General features: G+C 36.6%; 1 protein-coding gene across 36 annotated transcripts in view; it reads right to left on the bottom strand.

Annotated features, from left to right (window-relative positions):
• EIF4G3 (eukaryotic translation initiation factor 4 gamma 3) overlaps positions 1-23,953 on the bottom strand; it is a 240,507-nt gene that overhangs the window by 155,796 nt on the left and 60,758 nt on the right. For 35 of the 36 annotated variants that reach the window (XM_084874802.1, XM_084874781.1, XM_084874803.1 and 32 more), the window contains one exon: positions 10,986-11,105. The exons of the other annotated variant lie outside the window; for it this stretch is intronic. Coding sequence is in view for 28 of the 35 variants with exons in the window: in XM_084874781.1 (XP_084730907.1) it covers positions 10,986-11,105 (120 nt within the window). In the remaining 7 variants the exon portion in view is untranslated. The remainder of the gene's footprint in view (positions 1-10,985; positions 11,106-23,953) is intronic. 36 annotated transcript variants of the gene reach the window in all.

The following is a 23,953-nucleotide window of genomic DNA, read 5'->3' as shown; positions in this document are numbered from 1 at the left end:
TGTATTCCAGTAAAACTTTACTTACCAAAACCATAAGAGAAACCAGATTTGGCCTTGGGTCATAGTTTTCCAACACTGGTCTATATGATTACTTACTGATCTATTTCTCTGAGATTCAGACTCCCACACTAGGTATCAATTTCAATTTTTTTTACATTTGCTACATATATTCTAAACCAATTATTAAGTAAATAAGAATTTATGTTACATTTTTCAGAAATTAAATCTTTATATTGTGGAAATTACTGTTCTCCCATACATGTGTTTGCCTTGAATTCTATGTTAACTACTAAAAGTTGCTTATACCTGCTTTCTTTTTATTAGCAGTTTCCTATTAACATTTCCATGCTCTTGTTTTCAGATCTCAGAGGTGAAAGGAGAGCGCGAGAGATAGAAACATCAATGATGAGAGATACTCATTGATTGGCTGCCTTCTACACATCCCACACTGGGGTTCTAACTCACAACCCAGGCATATGCCCTGGCCACTGGGAGTCAAACCGTGACCTCCTGGTTCACAGGTCAACACTTAACAACCGAGCAACACTGGCCAGGGTTCATTGGTTTTTAGAGTGAAGGGAAGGGAAGGGAGAAAGAGAGGGTGAGAGAAATATAAATGTGACAGACACATCACTGATTGCCTCCCACACGTGCCCCAACTGGGGTTGGGATCAAGCCTGCAACCAAGGCACGTGTCCTTGACCAGAGGTGAACCCATGACCCTTCAGACCTCAAGGTGGCACTCTAACCACTAAACTAACAGGCCAGGGCTAGATTTTAGTTTTTGACCAATTTGAGTCATATTTAATAGGGAAATTTCACTTCATTGTTATTACAACATATCCACATCCCTATTATTTTATATTTACTTTTTATTATTCCCTGTTCTGGCTGTAAAATCATTGGGGTCCATTGGTCCTATCTTATTCTTTATTTGTAAGAAAATCCTACTTTCTTTTACTATTGTTTGTGCCAGTTACTCACCTACTGTCTTTCAGCTCCGACTCATCCTGTAAGTAGCAGAAGGGTGCTTTAACTGGTCAGTATGGTTCCAGACATTATTTTCATTCGCATTCCCCAGCCTCTCGAAGCCTTTCAGAGATGCAGGCAGAAGAGAGGCAAGCATGCATATCTGATATTCAAAGTGCCAGCCTCACCCTCACTTGGTTCTCTCACTTGAGTTTCTGATGTTCAAGGACCAACTTCCTTCTCAGAGGCAACTTCCTTCTCAAAGGTCTGAACAAGAGTCCTAAAGGATCCTTCCTCCTAGCTCCTAGATTCTAGAACACCACCATTTCTCTTTTATTCTCTACCTGCTTCCTACCTTAGCATCCCCTTGATAAAATCAGTTATTATAACAAATTTATGTAGTTAATCCCCTCTACTTGAAATACTTAGTATGGTTTCTTTTTTCCTTAACAAAGCTTTAACAGCTATACTGCTAAACTAATTAGGTTGCCATGCAATCAATTGTACTAAAGGTGGAAACTTTAGAATTAAACATAAAAGAAGATGGGTAATTTTAATGGAGATCAAGAGTAGTAATATAGTCCTGAATAATACAGTGTAGTACCACTGGCAGGTAACTAAAAAGATTTACTTTGCCTATGAAAGGGTAATAAAATATTGGCAAGATAATTTATTTCTTCTACGAAACACCTACTTAGATAGCTATGGAATAAAATAAGGCAGACAGAAAAGCCATCATTTGAGAAAGAGAATTCAGATAGCTTGTGTGTTTATCATTTCTCACAGAGAAAAAAAAGGGAGGTCTGTCAATGGTTGGAGAGTTTATAATCAGATATAGCTCTTCTTGTTACCTAGTTATCAGTCTGACTGGATATCTGAGAAAAAGGAACAATAAATAAACATATTTCATTGAGAAAAACAGATTGCTTATTTGGCAAATGTAACAATTTATTTTCCTATCAATCATTCTATGTATCAATCTACAATATTCATTGTTTATACAGTTGATTCTATTTGCTGTAAATGATTCTACTTGCTTTAAATTTAAATTAACCTCTCCTTCACTATTCATTGACAGAATTTTTATACATTTTTTTATTAAATTATTATCATTGACAGAATTAATTATCACCACAAAGCTTCATGATGTCTGTATAGTCTGCTTTTCATTGAATGTTTAGTCACTGAAATTCACAATTCTCAGTTCTATAAAGATGCTAGTTTTTATATATTATACTTTGTAGTTTGCAAAATACTTCCAAGTAAACTTTCTCATCTGCCTCCTGATAAATAAATAGTCCTGCATTAAGCTTGCCCTCTCCCTTCTCACACATGCCTACCAATTGAACAACACCAACCCTACCCAATCTAAGCACATATGAATAAGACCATATACCCCATACCCCTCCATCAGATTAATACAGAATACTCTGCATGTCTATGGTACTTATCTCCTCTGTGACCTTTCTCTCATAGTCCTACGTTGCCACTTTCCCCACAACTTTCTGAATCACATAAATGGTACTATGGAATGAGATGTGCTCCCTCCCACCACTACCCCCACACCCTCAAAAAATCACATGTTGGCCGAAACCGGTTTGGCTCAGTGGATAGAGCGTCAGCCTGCGGACTGAAGGGTCCCAGGTTCGATTCTGGTCAAGGGCATGTACCTTGGTTGCGGGCACATCTCCAGTAGGGGATGTGCAAGAGGCAGCTGATAGATGACTTTCTCATCGATGTTTCTAACTCTCTATCTCTCTCCCTTCCTCTCTGTAAAAAAATCAATAAATAAATAAATAAATAATCACATGTTGAAGTTCCAATTCCCTATGTGATGGTATTTGGACTTGGGGATTAGATGAGGCCATGGGAGTGGGGCCCTCATGGTGGGATTAGTGCCTTTCTAAAACAATCAGAGAGCTTGTTTGTCTGTCTATCTCCACCATGTGAGGACACAGCAAGAAGGTGAACTTCTAAAACCAAGAAGGCCCTTACCAGGAATTAAATCAGCTGGCACCTTGATCTTGGATTTCCCGCCATCCAGAAAAGAAAAATAAATAAATGTGTGTTGCTAAGCCACCCAGCCTATGGTATTTTGTTACAGCAGCCCAAGCAGGTTAAGACAGATGAACTACACATTTTTGCAGGAAATATCACAAGCACTTTGAACAATTGACTCTGCTCCATTCCCTGATTCTCCTTAAAACTTACCTGTTTGATTTCCCATCCCAAGATGTAATGATACAATGCTAATTTCTGTAACTGAATTGAAGTTGCAATTTTTAGAACCATAAAAATCTAACATATTTGAATGTTACAGCTAGATTTAAAAAAAAGTGAGTTTCTCTTCTAGACCTATGGAAAAGTAGTGAAGTGTGAAATTCCAAAGATATATAAACTTATCAATTATAAGAAGTGAGAGCAGTAGCCAGAGAAATCAAGAAGAGGCTCCAGGGCAGGGGTCTTCAAACTTTTTAAAGTGGGGGCCAGATCACGGTCCCTCAGAGAGCTGGAGGGCCGGACTATATGAACTACTAATTCCTACTGTAACACCTTGGCTGCGCTCACTGCCCAAAAAACCTGGCGGGCAGGATCAGACTCCCCTGGGGGCTGCATGTGGCCCGCGGGCCGTAGTTTGAAGACCCCTGCTCCAGGGTATGTCCAGAGGAAACAACTCCTAAAATGTAACAAATCCCACCCTAGCTGGTTTGGCTCAGTGGATAGAGCATCTTATTGTGGACCAAAGGGTCCAGGTTCAATTCCGGTCAAGGGCACATGCCTGGGTTGTGGGCTAGGTCCAACCTGCAGGAGGCAGCCAATCAATGGTTCCCTCTCATCACTGATGTTCCTATCTCCCTTCTTCTCTGAAATCAATAAAAATATATATTTTTTAAATGTAACAAATCCTAACCCCCCCCACACACACAGAGAATTCAAATGAAAATGAACAACAACAAAAATGAGCCTACATCACAGACAAAAAAGAAGCATATGTGAAATCACAATCAGTTCTTAATGACTGGTTTTTACAAAATTATTTCGCTTTCTAAAACAGTGCTGAATAATTGATTTTTTGATTTTTAAAACTTTCACTCTTTATACTTAGGTATTTCAAAATATGGGTTCTAGTTTGTAGATTTGCCCAATGGAATCTACAACTTGGGATATATAGTGAGGAAAGTCTGAATAATAATTGTACTTAAATTATTCTTGCAATAACACTTAAAAATCTAACCCCAGAAATTTTTTTAAAAATTCACTGTGATTTTTTTTTTCTAGCTATATGTAACACAAAGAAAAGCATAATCAAGCAAGCATTTAAAAATTACTTTAGGAATATTTCATGATAAGTAAAAAAAACAAAAAAAAAAACAAAGATGAAATTCACCTAATAGGTTGAAACATTTAATGAAATCTTTCTTTATAAACATGGTTGCAACTGTTTTTGTTAATAAAAGCAAAACAATGACAAAAGAGCTCAAATTCTCTTATCAAATATGACCACATTAAAATAAATCTCAATAGTTAGAGAAAAGAGCTTATAGGACTGTTTAGCACATATCAGTTTAAACCATCAACATAGATGATATGAATATTTTTTAGTACTTTGTAACTTAGTACTTTCATACTAATGACATTTGTATTGGCATGTTAAATTATAAAATGTTTAATGGCAATATTTGTTGAAGAAATTGTCAACAAGATATAAATTTTTAAGTAAATAGGCATACGATCAGCTGAAAAATAAATCAAAACAAAAGTGAGTAAGATTTAGCGTCAACAGTGCCAAAACAATGCAGTTAGTCTGCCAGTTGACGGGCCAATATCAAATCCTCATGAGCCATGACTGCAGCTTCCAAACACCACTCAACTCACAGACCACCTGACACAGCCGCAATGTGTTCCAAGGGGAGAAGGGGAGGATAAAAATGGTCAACTGTACTTGTGAAGGAAAGTAAATGCTCATCAATTTCAAAAGTGAAATGTGAAAACAACTTTCAAAACTTCCTTTACTTTATCCTAATTATTAGCAAGGCTAATTGTCAAAAGTTGTGGAAATCAGAATTTATTTTCTTTAGGAAAGACAAAATATGTTTTTAAATCGCACAAAAAGTATACAAATTGTAGTGTTAAAATAAATAGCATAATCAATCACTATTCCTCAGGGGAAAAGTCCTTTTCTTGGCATTTCCACAGACAATAAAGAATCTAATCATGGATCATTACCATCTCAACCCACTACATAACACAACTGAGTTAATCTCTAAGAAAAAGGACTAAATGAAATTTCCAGGAACAGTAGGCAGCAAACATATATCCCTCCACTTTGGCATTATTCTGGGCATGTCTTCTCACTGATTACTGTGAACACAGCTTAGGAGTCTTGACAGTGACACCAAGAAAAAATAGAAAAGTGCCAACAATTGAGCAATAAGTAGAAAATACTTTTGTCTTGCTTAATTTAAGTGATGTAAGATAATTCAAATAACTTTGGTATTTTTTTAAAAGATAAAAAATGAAAAAGAATGCAAAGTTGGCCTAGTTTTAAATCTGAAGTTGTTTCTAAAACCCATGGAGATCTTGAAGGAACTTTAGATCTCATACAATCCTGGTATTTACAAAAGGGAAACTGATCACTAATAAGGATTCCCACTAGGTCAAATCGGAAAGAGTATTGCCCTATCCAGTAAGGCCTACTAAATTTCAGTGAGCAGGTGAGTGGGAGGGGGGGTCCCCTTACCTAACACTAACTATTACCATGAAAAAAAGGAGGAAAGAGTTTGGTAGGCCTTTTTTGAGTGTCAGAGACAACATCTAGTTGTACCAGTTAATAATGCAGATTTTTTTTTTAATAGATGGAGTTACACATATGTTGATATATATGGGATTTGTTATGTATGCTATTTTGTTGTATTGACAGCAAGCTTCAAAACTTCATATGTCAAATTTGCTAAAGGTGTTAACATCATAGATATTTTTACACTTAAAAATGTCGAATTTCATGCCAAAAAAAGAGCATTTGCGGGAAGTTATAATTCATTACATTATTTTGAAGAAAAGTGCTGCTGGAAGTTATCGTATACTTCAGGAAGCTTATGGTGAACATGCTCCATCTCAAGATACTTGTGAATGCTGGTTTAAATGCTTTAAAAGTGATATACTGATGTGAAAGACAAAGAACGTCCAGGTCAACAGGAAAAGTTTGAAGACCAACAATTATAAGCATTACTGGATGAAGATGTGTGTCAAACTCAAAAACAACTTGCAGAAAGATTAAACATTGCTCAACAAATAATTTACAATAATTTACAAGCAATGGGAAAGATTTTAAAGGAAGAAAAATGGATGCCACATCAACTGAACAAAAGACAAATGGAAAAACGAAAAACCATCAGTAAAATGTTGCTTCAATAGCATGAAAGGAAATCTTTTTTGCATGAAATTGTGACTGGTGATGAAAAGTGGATTTATTTTGAGAATCCCAAACACACAAAATCATGGGTTGATCCAGGTCAACCATCAACACTGACTGCAAGGCCAAATCGCTTCAGAAAGAAGACAATGCTCTGCGTTTGGTGGAATCAGGAAGGTGTGGTGTGTTATGAGCTTCTAAAACCAGGTGAAAACATTAATATTGATCGCTACCGACAAAAAATAATCAATTTGAACCACACTTTAATGATGAAACGACCAGAATGGGCCGGAAGACACGGCAAAGTAATTTTACTTCATGATAACGCACCATCACACACTTCAAAACCAGTTAAAGACACGTTAAAAGATCTTGCCTGGAAAGTATTAACCCACTTGCCATATTCACCAGACCTTGCTCCTTCAGATTACCACTTGGTTCTGATCGATAGCACTCTCACTTTCTGAGCAGCACTTCAAAACATACGAAATGGAAAATTGGGTCTTTGAATGTTTCCCTCAAAACAAGAAAAGTTCTATTGGGATGGTATCCACAAATTACCTGAAAGATGGGGGAAATGTGTTGGTAGTGATGGACATTACTTTGAACAAAGCACTTTTGATGTTTCTCTTGAAATTATTGTTTTCTTTTATTACAAAATCCACCATTATTAACCGGTACACCTAGTACATTACATTTAAGTGGCTAAACCGTGACTTACCTACAGTCACCTGGGTGGTTTCCACCTTTGAGTGATGACCTGAACAAAAGACGACTATGGAGCACGTTTGGGTTGCAATGTAAGCTGCTTATCACGTGGGACATATGTGATAAGGTCATCTGAGGTGTGTGCCAAACAGATGCATAAGGAACCTCAGTCACTGTGCACTGCCACAGCTCCTTGTTAAAGGACACTGATACTAAAGAAGCCAGCCTTGCCCAACACTCCATGGGGCAATTTCCAGTAAGTTCCACAGGAAGGATTTCTAGCATGCTCCACGGGAATGGTGCTATAGTGAATTCTCTATTAGGTGAGCCAGAGCTGTGTACTCTCCACTGTCAGCCATGGAGAAGGCTCTTCCATAGGTATTCTATTAGCCCAGGACAGGAAGCTGATCCTTATATTTGCTATTGTTATCCCTGGATTCTCGGCTCTTGAACTTAATTTGTTCTGGCAGGCTGTTTGAGAAGTGATCTGTTCAAAAACCAAATCATTTTTTCCCATTAATATCCTGTTAGTTGAATCAATCCATTCCAGACCCCCCAATGATTTCCGATTTTGACCTTTCTTATATACAGTACATGCCTAATATACTGTTTAATCTGTAAATAAACACTCCTTTTCTTAAATGTATCGAACCATCCCAGACTAGCTTTAAAGAAAACACTATTAGCACTTGATCCAGGGATGTCAGCATGTAGCATCTTTGCTGGTTCATACATCACTACCTCCTACATGTCTGTCACTGGTTAATTGCTTTTCCTTTATCCAAATCAACACATTTTTCTATCTCTTCAACTGCCTATGATCATTGTTTCTTTCACACCCTCAGCAACATTAGCACTCTTGATGGCCTCTTTATGTTTTAAAATCGTGCTAATTATTGATTTCCCCAGCAACAAAAGCATTCTCTCCTTGCCAGAGAGATGCTTTTAGTCATGCTGAGGTATCAGCTTAAAAGGGTTGCCATTTTGGAAAACTATGAAGTTTGGTTCAACAACAGAGACATTTTTTTCTGTGAATAACTTGGTCGAGAACCAAATTGTTCAAGATGGGTGGGAGATATTCAAGAAATGAATTAGGACTGTATTCTTTAAGAGTTCTCTTTTTATATCATTGACACTTCATTACACCAATTCCCTGTTATATTTAATGAAACTTTATAATAAACTAGAGGCCCGGTCCCTAGGTCTGGCCAGCGATCAGGGCCAATAAGGGCCTTCTGGCTGCTGCCTGGGAGCTTCCTTCGTTCCGTACCACCCTCTGGTGGTCAGTGCACATTATAGCAAGTGAACTCATGGTATCCAGGTCGAACTCCTGAGGGGACACTTTGCATATTAGCCATATATTTATATATATTCTAGAGGTCCGGTGCACAAAAAATGTGCATCCTCTCCAATCTGCGACCCCCTCAAGGGATGTCTGATTGCCCATTTAGGCCCAATCACGACAGGATTGGGCCTAAACGGGTAGTCGGACATCCCTCTCACAATCAAGGACTGCTGGCTCCCAACTGCTCGCCTGCCTGCCTTCCTGATTGCCCCTAACCGCTTCTGCCTGCCAGCCTGTTCATCCCCTAACTACTCCCCTGCCAGCCTGATTGCCCCTAATTGTCCTCCCTTGCAGACTTGGTCCTCCCAGCTGCTCTCCCCTGCAGGCCTGGGTTCCCCCACCAACTGCCATTCCCTGCAGGCCTGGTTGCCACCAACTTCCCTCCTTGCAAGCCTGGTCCCTCCCAACTGCCATCCCCTGCTGGACATCTTGTGGCCGCCACCTTGTGTGTTGGAGTGATGGTCAATTTGCATATTATTCTTTTATTACAAAATATTCTTTTATTTTCCCTATTTAAAACAGTACATAATAGAGACAGTAAAGCAACAAGCAGACTGTCAAATTACAGCGGGGAGGGGAAGGAGATCTGGGGGAGATAAGAGATCAACGGAAGGACTTGTATACATGCATATAAGTACAACCAATGGACACAAAACTCTGGGGAGGGTGGGTATGTTTTTTTTTTGGGGGGGGGGCAATGGTAAAATATATGCACAGATAATAATTTAATAATGAATAAATAAATAAATAAATAAATAAATAAATAAATGAACCAGTACAAAGCCCTGACTGGTTTGGCTCAGTAGATAGAGCATCGGCCTGTGGACTGAAGGGTCCCAGGTTCGATTCCTGTCAAGGGCTTGTACCTTGATTGTGGGCACATCCCCAGGAGGCGACTGATTGATGTTTCTCTCTCATTGATGTTTCTGGCTCTCTATCCCTCTCCCTTCCTCTCTGTAAAAAAATCAATAAAAAAAACTTTAAAAAATTAAAATTAAAATTAAACAATATATAGCTTTTCTCTCTTGATTAGAGACAGGCTAATATACCTTATTAACAGTGTGAGTGGTTCGCTTCAGTGACATGAAGTCCAACACAAGAACCTCATTTTAAACAAGATTTCATTTTGACATTTTACTTTTAAAATTCAAAATTAAAAAGGAATGATTTAGACTGAGTTTAAGCATAGTATTAAGTCCAAATTAATTTATATATTTCTTATTAAGGCTATTTCAATAATGGCTTGCCAAACTGCACATTGCTTCTTCAAACATTCTATAGTCTAAACTAGCATTAATCAGTCCCAGTCCATAACTTATAATCACATGCTTTCAGCATTATTTTTAACTAGAGGTGTGGTGCACGGATTCGTGCACATTGAAAGTAAATTAATTAGATGGTGGCCAGTGGGACTGGGTGAGAAGGGCCGGACACGCCCTGGAGCCAACCTCACACGGTCCCTCCCTGGCCAGCCTGGGGCGGCACCGGGGCTCGAAGGGTGTTTGTGGAATGAGCAGGGTCTCTCCAGCAGGTGGGGTCCCTCAGCCTGGCCTGTGGGGATCAGGCTGAAACTGGCAGTCCAGCATCCCCCATGGGGTTCTAGAGTGCAAGAGGGCACTCTGCAAAGATGCTGTTGTTTGGTAGCTAGCTCCTGTGTTAAGCATCAGCCCCCTAGTGGTCAGTGTGTGTCATAGCTACCAGCCAGTAGGCCAGTCGCTTAGGCTTTTATATATATAGAAGATAAGTAATTGCTTATTTCTTATTATTCAAGTTTTACAAGGCCTAAAATATAGAAGGCAAAAGTGAAGATAATGTTATAAAATTAATTTTCATTACTAAAAGCAGTTCTTAAGCATAAATAACACTGTCAAATAACATGGATCAAGGTTATTGGCTTAACTTTCTACACATTCATTCCAGCACAAGACTTTAACTCTGGCCAGCTCTTAACCACAAGGAAGCCCAAATAAGCATGTGATGGTGGGTTGGTGCAAGCAAAACAGTATCTTGGGAAATAGCTTAAAAAGCAGGGAACCCACAGTGCTATCTTTTTAAAACAGTGTTTTATTGACTGCTGTGCCTTTAACTGGAAATACATTAAGGAGTTCATTATTTTTTAACAGTTTAACAAAATTTTAAGCTTAACAAATTTAAATAATCTATTTACAAAATAAAAAACAAAAACAAACAAAAAAGCAACCAAAGTTACTCAAGACGGAAAGAAACACCACCTTCTACAAAACTAGAAGATAACCACCAACATTCCACCAAAAATGAGAGAAGAGTGGAGACTACAGATTACACACTGAAAAGCAAACAAGTGTTTTGTGGTTTTAACAAATTTCAGAATACATTGTACTTCTAAAACAATAAAAAGAAAAACTAAGTGTCACTGTTCATTTTGAATGCCTCCATAAATGAAATGTATAAAATCATTAGTAGCCACCATTAAGTACAAAAGACAAGATAGAAACTATTAAAATTTGCTTTAGAAAAACAGAAATGCTTTTACATGACAATTTATTATTTTTTAAGTATAGTTTTTCTTACTTGAGAGAGGCCAGGGGACGATGCATGTCCCGGGGGCGTTGCCGCAAGATTTGGATGCCCCTTGTTTATTTCATGTGCTGCGTAAGGGGAAGGGGTCGGGGGTCCTGGCTGTCTTGCTACCTGTGAGGAAATCAACATTTATTACATTAGTAAGAGTATTATAATAGTAACATAAGCTTAATAAACATAACTAGACTGGCAAACTTTTTAAAAGTGAATTTTCTGCCTTACAATTTATACTAAAGTAAATGCCAAACTGACAAAAGGCTTAAATTTTCAATACTGAAGCACTGAAATTCTTAGAAAAATTATAAACATGAATATTCCCATTTATTTGATAGAAGATTCTTGAAGCATAATCTAAAACCAAAACCCTAAAAAGAAAAATATGCTAAATAATAGGAGCCAGACTTGAAATTGCATAATGTACAATGATTACATTTATAAGAGGATTTACAAAGATAAAATGATTGCAAGGGGATGAGGATAACTACAAAAAGACAAAGAGATTTGGGGGAGTGATACAACTTCTATAACTTTATTATAGTAGAAGTTATATATCTCTGTGTTTGTCAAAACTCACATAACAATAAACTAAAAAAAGTTAATTTCACTTCATGTAAATTAATTTCAATAAACCTTAAACCTAAAAAAGGAAAAGCTACTTATAGAGTGTAATCTCAATTTTGTTTTTGAAAAGAACATGTACAGCCCTAGCCAAGTAGGTCATTTGGTTGGAGCGTCATCCCAGCGTGCCAGGGTTACAGTTCAGTCCCAGACAGGGCAATTATAAGAATCAACCAATGAATGCATAAACAAGTGGAGCAAAATATCAATGTTTTTCTCTCTCCTACTCTCTATCTTCCTCTCCCTCTAAAATCAATTAATTTTAAAAAGTAAATGTACATGTATATATGTTTCTGTATGTTTAACTTTCTATATATATGTTTACATATATACACATAAATATAGGATGTCCCATGGTATATATACTTTGAGTAATAATTAATTCCAATGGATTAAATCTGAAAAGGAAGAAACAGCCATCAGGTGTTAAGTGTGTATACAGATTTTGGGACACCCTGTATATACATCCTATTAAAAAGAGCTGTAAGGAGATAGAGGTGTTTTCTTTTTTTCCTCATTTTTATTTTCTAATACTAGAGGCCTGATGCACGAAATTCATTCAAGGAGCTCGCCCCTCGCAGCCCCTCGCAGGCCTGACTTCATCCGGAAGGTCGTCTGGACAGTCGTTGTATTCAGTCTAATTAGCATATTCATTTTTATTATATAGGATAGTTCAATGGCCATAAACTTGTAAAACAAAATAACTAGCATTCTATGTAAAAACAACTACATTTCCCCACTTTTTGCTGGTAATAAACTGCCCATCAGCTTGTGATTGATTTGAGACCACTTCACTCAGGCTCCTTTCTGGAGTCAAGTAATCAATCCTAACCAGCTCCTCTCTATCACAGTCTAAACCACTCTAGCACTGCAATCCATGAGTGGAGGGCAATTCTCCAGTCATCTAATATTAAAGAATCTGTTCAAGTGTTTTTAACATTTTTAAAAAGGCAATTTCCTATTATTCAAATAATGCTTAAATACTCAAGCAACATGTGTCATCATGAACAATTCTACACTGGACTTCTTTATCACAGGTTTCAATTTTGAGGACTATTTCTTTTCATATTTAGTAACTGGCAATGGGAACAAAAGAAAGATTAGTTGTTTTTCAATGATTAACATTTGAGCGCCTACCACCAATCAGTAACAATGCTAGTGACATGAAATAAAAATACTTGTCCCTTCAAATATGTCTAGGTATGAATCTAATCACAAGAGAAGAGTCAGGGCTAGAGAGAATAAATTTAGAGGTAGATGATTATCAAAGTTCCAGGGTAGTCTCTAAGTGAATTATAAAAATACCCTAGCAAAATACCCTAGCCAGTTTAGATCAGTGGATAGTGCATTGGCCTGCAGACCAAAGGGTCCCAGGTTTGATTCCAGTCAAGGGCAGGTACCTTGGTTGCAGGCTCCTCCACAGCCTGGACCCTGGTTGGGGCTCGTGCAGGAGGCAACCAATCAATGTGTTTCTCTCACATCAATGTTTCTCTCTCTCTCTTCCTTTCTCTTCCACTCTCCCTAAAAATCAATGGAAAACTATTCTCCTGTGATGATTACCAAAAAAAGTAAATAAAATTTTTAAAAAATTAAAAATAGCAAATGACTTGCTGGTGTAGCTCAGTGGTTGAGACTTGACCCATGAATTAAGAGGTCACCAGCTTGATTGCCCCATCAGGGCATGATCCCCAGTGGGGCAACATATCAATGATTCTCTCTCATTATTGATGTTTCTCTCCTCCTCCCCTTCCTCTCTAAAATCAATAAAAAATAAATTTAAAAGAAAACAAAAACCAGCATATAAGTCTTGGCTTATGTGGCTTAGTTGAATGAGTACTATCCAGTGCACAAAAAGGTCAAAGGTTGATGGTTCAAGTCTTGGACAGAAGAGATACCACACAGTGATCATAGTACAAACCATAGTACAAATCATACAATTTGATATGATTCCTAACTTGGCCTCCTCTGCCACACAGTTAGCACTGACCAAACCTCAATGCTTATCTACATTAAGCTACAAAGATAAAATAGCCCTTGTCCTTAAAGGCTCCAATAGAAAGAAGTCACAGGAAATAAAGAAATAAAATCATGTGGAAAATGCTCCGGAAAGTTTAAAATATTGATGAAAACCAGGGGTAATTAGGTCTGAGGTTTGGTAGCATCACACCAAGAATTGAAGAGAACAATGTGAAAATACACAAATTCCTTTGCTCTCAGCAAAAGGAAGCCACAATTTTTAAATGGGATGAAATCTTTCCTCATTTATATTTTATGAGGGTAAGACAGAGACTAGAATGTCCACCAAAAAAATTTTGTATCTGAATGTTGTTAGCATATTCATAAGAGCAAAAAGTGGAAACAACTCAAATATCTACCAAATGATGAACAGATCAATAAAATATGGTATTCTCCATCAACAGATATTATTCAGCAATAAAATATTATGCTAAGAGAAACAAGTCTTCACAAAGTACCAGACATGGTATAATTCCATTTATAATAAAATATCCATACTAATATGCAAATATGTAAAAGACAGATAGATTAGTGGTTGCCTCGGGCTTTGGAGTTGGGAAGTGATGGGCTAATAAGGAACACAGGATTTCTCTTTAAGGTAATGAAAATGTCCTAAGATTGACTGTGGTGATGGCTGTACAACTCTGAATATGCTAAAATCCATTGAATTATACATTTTAAATGAATGAATTATCTCAAATAAAGAGACAGACACAGAAGCCAACGCTGAGGAGGCAAGCTGCCTAGTAATAAGAAAGATGATTTTCATATGAGAATTAATTTAAAAGAGCCAACTTGATTAAATAACTTTAATCACGGGCTTCAGAGATGATTTATGGTTTCTACCTAAAGGCATCAACAGGAAACCTATGAAGATTCACTTCTGGCTACAAGAAAAAACATGGAAGACTTAGAAGTATGTTATTCTACTCACCTAACCTGAACTTCATTCAGATCATTGGCTTTGCTGACACAACAGCATATAATATTTCTATCTTAGTTAACTATTCACTTTAATTTTTTCTATTCTTCTTCCATATGTTGGAAGGTGAGTTACTGAAAACACAATAGGAGAGAACATAACCATATCTAATTTCAGCTATATATTTAACAGCAGTGTTTTGCTATGGGGAAATAACTCAGGATTTTTCACTTTCCTGCCTTATAAAATAAAATCTTAGAGGGATATAATGAAGATTAGAAATCAATTTTGGAAAGTAACTAATATAGTGCTTGATACACAACAATTGGAAGCTACTAGTATTTATATCCACAAATTAAACTTTAGGTTCATGAAGACCATTATAAGAAAACTAGAGGCCCGGTGCACAAATTCGTGCCCCAGTATTGGTCCCTCAGCCTGGCCAGCAATTGGGGCCTATTGGGGTCATCTCATCCAGTCCTGATTGGGGCCAATGGGGGCCAGTTGGCTGGGAAGGGACCGCGGGAGGGCTTTAGGGCGTATCTGGCCCCCATTCCTGATCAGCCGGACCCTACCGGTTGGAGCATCTGCCCCCTGGTGGTTGGTGAGCATCATAGCAACTGGCTGAGTGGTCAACCGAATGGTCGAATGATCAAATGGACACTTAGCATATTAGGCTTTTATATATATATATAGATAGATATATACAAATTGTTTTTAAAATTTGGTATCTAGAAAATCTATAACCACTGATTATATGAATTCATATGTGCAAGATCAATGACTATTTTTAGAATATAAAATATTAAATTAAGAATAAATGAGTTTAGATTAAAACATCAAAGATTTTACCAGCTGAAGAATATGCATGAGGTAACAAAGCTCTTTAATTCATTTATATCTGCTTTGTTGCTATGCATACATAAACAAGTTAGACAATGAAATAAAATAAAAACTTAACACTAAATCATTGGCTATTGAAAAGTGACAAATTCAATGACTCTAGTAAAATATATTCCTGTATGTTTTGAAAAAGATCCTTTAAGGAAATGACCACTGGTTCCAAAAGGTATCCCCATACTCTTTTGAAAGTATTTTCTGAACAAACATACTTCATTTTATTGCCCTCAGAAATCATGTGGTGGTTTTTTTTTGTTTGTTTGTTTTTTACAAATTAAAGGTTTGTGGCAACCTTGCGTCCATCAAGTTTATCAGCACCATTTTTCCAACAGCATTTACTCAACTTGTATCTCTGTGCCATTGGTAATTTTCATACTATTTCAAATTTTTCATTATGTTATGGTGATTTGTGAACAATGATCTTTCATGTCACTATTACAATAGTTTTTACAGCATCATGAACATGTCCATATGAAATGGTGAACTTAATCGAAAAATTTGTATGTTTTGATTGCTCCACCAATTGCCTATTTATTTCTCCACCTCTCCTCAGGCCTCACTTTTCCCTGAGACACAACAATGCTGAAATGAGGCCAATTAGTAACCCTACAATGGCCTCTAAGAGTTTAAGTGAAAGGGAAGAATCAAATGTTTCTTCTTAAATCAATAAAAAATATATACTTAAAAGAATTTGAATCAATAAAAATATATATTTAAGAGAATTATGCTAAATAAACTCTGCCTGTCTTCCATAAATGGAACAACAAAGACTGGATGATAGCACATCAGTTTATAAAATGCTTTACTGAGTACTTTAATCCCACTGTTGAGACCTACTGCTTAGGAGGGGGGGAAAAATTTTTTTTCCCCAAAATATTACTGCTCATTAACAATGCAGCTATGATCACTAAAGAGTTCTGGTGAAGCCGAGACCGGTTTGGCTCAATGGATAGAGCGTCGGCTTGGGGACTGAAGGGTTCCAGGTTCAATTCTGGTCAAGGGCATGTACCTTGGTTACGGGCATATCCCCAGTAGGGGGTGTGCAAGAGGCAGCTGATCAATGACTCTCTTTCATCGATGTTTCTAATTCTCTATCTCTCTCCCTTCCTCTCTGTACAAAATCAATAAAAATATATATTTTTAAAAAAAAAGAGTTCTGTGAAGATATATAAATGTTTTCTTCCTGCTAACTGCCATTCTGCAGTTCACTGATCAAAGAGTAATTTTGACTTCTAAGTATTATTTTAGAAATGCATTTCACAAGGCTACAGCTGCCATACATATAAATTCCTGATAGATCTGGACAAAGTAAAAAAAAAAACCTTCTGAAAAGAATCCACCATTCTAGATGCTATTAAAAACACTCATGACTCATGAGAAGAGGTCAAAATATCAACATTAACAAGAGTTTGAAAGATGTTGATTCCAAGTTTCAGGGATGATTTTGAGAGTTCAAGACTTCAGTGGAGGAATAACTGCAGATGTGGTTGAAATAGCAAGCAAACTAAAATTAGGAGCAGAGCCTGAAGATGTAACTGATTTGCTGCAATCTTGTGGTAACCACAAACCAAAATCCTGTAATAGATACACACACAAAATAAAGAGAAAGGAACCCAAACAAATCACTAAAAGAAAGTCATCAGCCCTAGCTGGTTTGGTTTAGCCTGCAGACTGAAGGGTCCTAAATTTGTTCCGGTAAAGGCCACATGCCCAGGTTGAGGGCTCAATCCCTAGAGGGGGGTGAAGGGGGTGAGGGGGGTGGGGGGGTGCGTGCAGGAGGCAGCCAATTAATGATTCTCTGTTATCATTGATGTTTCTCTCCCTTCCTCTCTCTTCCTCTCTAAAATCAATTAAAAAAGTACTTTTAAAAAGCCACAATGTTATGAGAGCAAGAGAAGAGTGAAAAATTATAAAAACAACCAGAAAACAATTCATGAGAATATATATAACTATCAATAAATACATTAAATGGAAATGGACTAAATGCTCCAATCAAAAGATACAGGGTGGCTGGCTGAATGGATACAAACACAAGACCCACTTCTGGTCAAAAAGCATACACAGATTAAAAAATGAAGGGATGGGAAAAGATATTTCATGCAAATTAAAAAAAAAAAAACCCGGGGTAGCAATACTTAGAACAGACAAGACAGACTTAAAAACACATGAGAGGTACTGAGAGTCTCACAAGAAAGATTCATGGAGATTATCATTCTCCTTCGGTATAAGAGTTGACAATATAAATCTTACAGGTGAAACCAGGAAAAAAAAGAATCAGACAAAAAAGAGTAAGAGGTCAAAAAGCAAGAGTTAAGAAGGAAAGGGGTTTTAGTAAAAACAAACTGTTTCATTTTAAAATATTATTTTCATCAAAAGTCCAAATTATATGTCCTTTAAAAGTTTTCTTAGTTAATTGTCAGGGGACCAAGAACAGTGACCTCATTATATTGAGAGGAAATAGAGAAAAGAAAGAAGGATTGTAAGAGAACTGAAACACCATCCATCAAAGCAAAGATTCAATGGATAATGACAAATCTAACAATGGTAGGAAAACCATATTATTTAGAGATACAGAGCTAATACCACAGGAACTAAAACAAATATAGTTAAAAGGAGCTACTCTGGCCGAGACCGGTTTGGCTCAATGGATAGAGCGTCGGCTTGGGGACTGAAGGGTCCCGGGTTCGATTCCGGTCAAGGGCATGTACCTTGGTTGCGGGCATATCCCCAGTAGGGGGTGTGCAAGAGGCAGCTGATCAATGACTCTCTCTCATCGATGTTTCTAACTCTCTATCTCTCTCCCTTCCTCTCTGTACAAAATCAATAAAATATATATTTAAAAAATAAAAATAAAATAAATAAATAAATAAATAAAAGGAGCTACTCTGGACAAGAATGGAGGGTGAGAGTAGGCCAGGGTTGTTTCTTTTCATTATAAATCCTTAAAAATTACTTGCTTTTTAAAACCATAAATAGTATTCCATTGCACTGTTTTCATTAAATAGGTGGATAAGCAGAAACCAGTTTGGCTCAATGGACAGAGTGTCGGCTTGGCGACTGAAAAGTCCCGGTTCGATTCCGGTCAAGGGCATGTACCTTGGTTGCGGGCATATCCCCATAGGGGGTGTGCAAGAGGCAGCTAATTGACGACTCTCTCATCGATGTTTCTAACTCTCTATCTCGCTCCCTTCCTCTCTATACAAAATCAATAAAATATATATTTTTTTAAATAGGTGGATAAATTTTAACCAGCTATTTAAGAATCATCATAAAGAAATTACCAAGATAAATATCAATGTGTAAGAGTGTTCAACGCAGTATAATTTATAAAACCAGACTCAAAGGTCCATAAGAGATGACTAGTTATATAAATCACAAGTTAAAGGTAAACTGATCTTTATAAACATCTCCACCCCTAAAAACACTTTCTTCTTTATTCCCAAATATTATTTTAAAAATCCAATGATAATGTAGTTCTGTATTTAATGACACAAGTCACGTTTCACTAAAATTATGCATAATTGTATACTAACATGAAATATGCTTAATATACTAAGAAAAAAAATCCATCTACAAACAGTACATATAAGTATGAATAAATATTTGTTTGTGTTTTAAAGTTATATGTATACCCTGGCCAGGTAGCTCAGTTGGTTTGAGTGTTGTCCCAATACACCAAGGCTGTGGGTTCCATCCCTGTGGTTAGATCACATACAAGAATCAACCAACAAATGTATAAATATGTGGGACAACAAATTAATGTTTCTCTATTTTTCTCTTAAAAGAAATCAATCAATAAAATTATTTTTAAGTTTTATATATATATAACTTGTAAAGTTATATACATTTTATATTTCTATAAAAATATAAAGCAGCTGGAAGAATTTTCTACATATACGTGTTTCTCTAGAAAACATTAGAATGGCTGCTTTTCATTCACTTCACAATGTTATTTCCTGATATTTTTGTTAACTGATATTATTTAAGCAGAAAAATTATAACTATGAGTCAGTTGTTTGAATATTATATTATTATAACAAAAAAAATTATATATACCCCTTTGGGAATAGATAACTACAACCTTAAGATAGATCGTTAAAAAGATTTCTTAATGAGAAGTTGCTTATAATTTTGAGAAAGAGGGGTATGAAATTGCAATACACTAATTTCACTTTTTTTAAGTGCATAACAAAAAAATTATAAGAAACATATCAAAATGGAGGCATGACCCTTTGGTAGCAAGATCATGGATCTTTTTTATTTCTATGTTTTTCTCTGAGTTTCATTTTTTTTTCTCTAGCAGGCACATTTATTTTATAGTAAACAAAATCTGCTACTTGAAACTTGGTAGTTAGGTTTCCGCACTGCCCTATAAATTCCTGTTTAAGCCAATGATGTAGCTGAAAAAGCAAGGTTCACATTTACCCTCTCTGTAACCGAGGCCACACTGCAATCATCACTGTGATTCTCATCTGTTCAAGTCTTTGCAGTCCTTATGGACAGGGCAGGACGTAAGGAATACTTACGACAGGACTTACAGGCAAATGGCCTCTCAGACAGTTATGCATAAAACTTTTATTATATCATTAATTCTACCAAGTCTCACCATTTATAATATGGTTATCGGTAGTTTAGAACTTAGAATATCAACTCAAATACCAGGAACAGCTCAGGTGGCCAGGGCTGCCTTACAGGATTTAAGGGAGCAGGCCAAGATGGTAAAGATTTTTATTTCTTTCATTGTCCAAAGAAGTGGCCTAAGATGCTAAGGACCTTTTCAATTTAGTAGTAAAATCCTAATCAACTAGGAATAACTGTTCTTGGGAAAAGGAATATAGTAGTAAAGAATATATATTATACTAAATGCAATCATTTTAGTAAAACTAACTTGACACATATAAAAATAAGGCATAAGAAATAAATGCCTTATTTTTCAAGGAATACATATTTTGTAGGCCATTTGCTGTCCCAGTTGTCAGCAGATGAACAATTGACAATTGACCTGAAGGTGATAGCTTCTAACGGAGATATTCACATTCTTTTTATATGTCCAAAAGCCTCACTATCAAAGCTCTTAGCTTTCCACTGTGGACAAAATTGTACGTTAGTCGGGAGATTATTGGTATAAATTGAACAACTACAATGGTATTAGTCATTTTCCAATTTATAACTTATTAATAAAAGAACATGGGTTTTTCAGAGACCTGAGTTTAAATTCTGGCTCCACTATGCAGATATTATATAAGCAAATTACTTAAATTCAGTTTCTTCTTCTGTGAAAGGAAAAAATAAAAAAATCCTGCAGTTCATTGAACACACTTAATGAGATCAAATGCATCACAATGCCTCATATAGAAAAATAATTCAAAAATGGTTGCTATTGTAATATTTGTTTATAAACATTTAAACGTTTAGCTTAAGATCCTAGTATTAGGCATAATAATTACCTAATAATTAGGCTAGCCAAATAGTTCTAGGATCAAATTATTACAAATTTGATTTTCATTGTACAAATGGGGAAGGAGAACAGGCAGCAATTCCACTAATCCTAAAGCAGTGGTTCTCAAAATGTGGTCCCTGGACCAGTGGCATCAGCATCACCTAGGAACTTGTTTTAAAATGCACATTCACGGGCCTCATCCCAGACCTACTAAGTAATTTCAGGAGCCCCACCAGGTGACGCTGATGCAATTAAAGTTGAACAACCAATGACTTAAATACAACAGTAACAAGTTTTTGCTACTATTCACAGCACCTGCTTTGATTGTTTGATTGTAGTACAAGTTACAACACGAATTAGAAGGTAAACTACTAGAGATATACACAGCTATGCCATATTATTGCTGAGTATGATGGTACAAAGAAATACTGTAATTTATAAATGTCTGCATCCCTAATATGTTTTCTTTCCTATACAAGTAGAAATCACTAACGTCATTATTGTTTTCCTCTTTACCCTGCATTCCCATGACACTTAATGATCATCGTATACTAGGCTATGCTACATCCTCAGTTTCTTAAAATCCCTGGGGAGGAAGTCATTCATTCTACAATGCCAGATTTTCCAGACAGCTAGAAATGAATCTCTTTAAATATTAAACAAAACTTAATTTTTTTTCCTGTAACTATTTTAGAATGAAATCTTTAGCACCATACATCAAATGTAACCTAAATTTTTTCTTTTGGTGCACTGAATGATGCCCAATCAACTAAGCCACACAGGCCAGAGCTCTAAATTTTTTTTTTAATCACACAAATTCATTATTGGGAACAGCAAGTTTTATACAGAAGTATACTTAAGATTTACGAAGTGTCACCCGGCCAGTGTGACTCAGTGGTTGAGTGTCGACCTATGAAACAGGAGGTCATGGTTCGATCCCCAGTCAGGGAACATGCCTGGGTTGCAGGCTTGATGCCCAGTAGGGGATATGCAGGAGGCAGCCAATCAATGATTCTCTCCCATCATTTATGTTTCTCTCTCTCTCTTCTCCCTTCCTCTCTATTAATTAAAAAAAAAAAAAAGATTACCGCCCTAGCTGGTTTTGTCCAGTGGATAGTGTCATCGGCCTGCGGACCAAAGGGTCCCAAATTCAATTCCAGTCAACGCACATATGTAGGTTGCAGGCTCCTCCCGACTGGGTCAGGCCCCAGTTAGGGCTCGTGCTGGAGGCAACCAATTGATGTGTCTATCATCGATGTTTCTCTCTGTCTTTTCCCTCTCTCTTCCACTCCCCCTAAAAGTCAATGGAAAAATATCCTCGGGTGAGGATTAAAAAATAAATAAATAATATTACAAAGTGTCAATAAGCCCTTAATCAGTCTATACACCTTTCTGCATCTACATTTGTGGTCATGAGGTTGGTTAGCTATGACTTCTAGCTAATACCATCATTACAGTCTGAAGCTGCAATTTTACCCTCTTGTAATTCATTCTAATAATCTTAGGTGGGCTTCAGAAATGAATAACAAGGCCGAAACCGGTTTGGCTCAGTGGATAGAGCATCAGCTTGGGGACTGAAAGGTCCTGGGTTCGATTCCGGTCAAGGGCATGTACCTTGGTTGCGGGCATACCCCCAGCAGGGGGTATGCAAGAGGCAGCTAATCGATGACTCTCTCTCACGATGTTTCTAACTATCTCTCTCCCTTCTTCTCTGTACAAAATCAATAAAATATATTTTTTTAAAAAGAAATGAATAACAAATATCCTTATACTTTTTTTAGTCTCTAATATTCCTCCAGCCACACAAACATATACCTTTTTCACCTGAATAGGTTCTTCTTATCCTTAGAAACACAACCCAAATCTTACCTCTTAGGAGATCAATTTCTCAACACCCTGTCTCCCTTGCTGAGTTTCACACTTGCAAGAATTGCAAGACATTCCCAGCCTATCTCTACCAGTACTTACCACACTGCACTTAAACTACCCGCCAGTTTCAGCTTTCCCACTGGACTGGAAGCATCCTCAGGGCAGGGAGCACTGTATCTATCCCTTGTGCTCTATGCAATGCCTGGCCAGCAGATGCTTTTAAAAAATGTGTGATGAATGAACAAGCTAAGGTTTGAAGAAAAAAAAAACTTAAGAGAAAAGCACATGGGCTTTGATGGGCTGACAATCTTGGCTCTGTCAAAGTTTGAGGAGTTTGCTTTTGTTTAGTGTTAGAGTGGTTTTAGCTTTCTTCACCTCCGATGAAATGTTAAACACTTTCTTCTCTCTAATCCCTTTAACTATTCACTGATTTTTGTTTACATTTTGTCTTTTCAGCCAAAGTGTTAGCACAACAAAGTGAACCCTCTCTCCTACTACTTTTTTCTCCCAGAGAACCTGGCCCAACACATAATTACCTAAAGGAAGAAATCTGCCCCCAAACATGGTGTGGCTTAAATTTTGGTGTGATGTTATTTATTAGCATCTCCTGAAAAGTTAAATCCTAATAAAATGTTTGATCAATTTTCAGAAAGACTTTAATGAGATTAAGATGTCTTTCATAAAGCTTTCTACCCAACCTAGCTGATTACCAATAATCTTTAGTCATTTTTTCTTTTTTTAGCAAGAAAAACTCTGACTTGGCCTTGAAATAAATACTTGACACATGCTCCTAATTAATTTTTCTGAACTTTTTTTTTTTTTTACAAAGTAACTACATAAATGTTCATTGAATAAGAAATTTTAAAAGGCTGCAGTTTTTACAAATGTAAAAATTAACATAGTCAAGCTTCTCTAGGATTTGTAACATCTAAAGACATTAAGCACCCTTCTATTTAATATTTGCATTTTAGATGACAATTAAGCAACTACAGAATGACACAATGGACAAAGATGCCAATCCTGTGACAGCCAGAATGTGCTTTGAAAAGATAAAAAGAAAATTGTATGAAACGGATGTTAAATATTTCCATGTCTATCCAAGTTTATATGTCATCAACTTTGCAACAATAATAAATGCACATCTTGAAATATTGTTCTGTTTCATTTTTCCTAAAATAATTACAACTCCACTTA

The sequence above is a fragment of the Pipistrellus hanaki genome, assembly GCF_964339955.1.
Source record: "Pipistrellus hanaki genome assembly, chromosome: 2".
Taxonomy (NCBI): Eukaryota; Metazoa; Chordata; class Mammalia; order Chiroptera; family Vespertilionidae; genus Pipistrellus; species Pipistrellus hanaki.
Note: the sequence above shows the minus strand (reverse complement) of the source record. Positions and strands in the feature narration are given on the sequence as shown.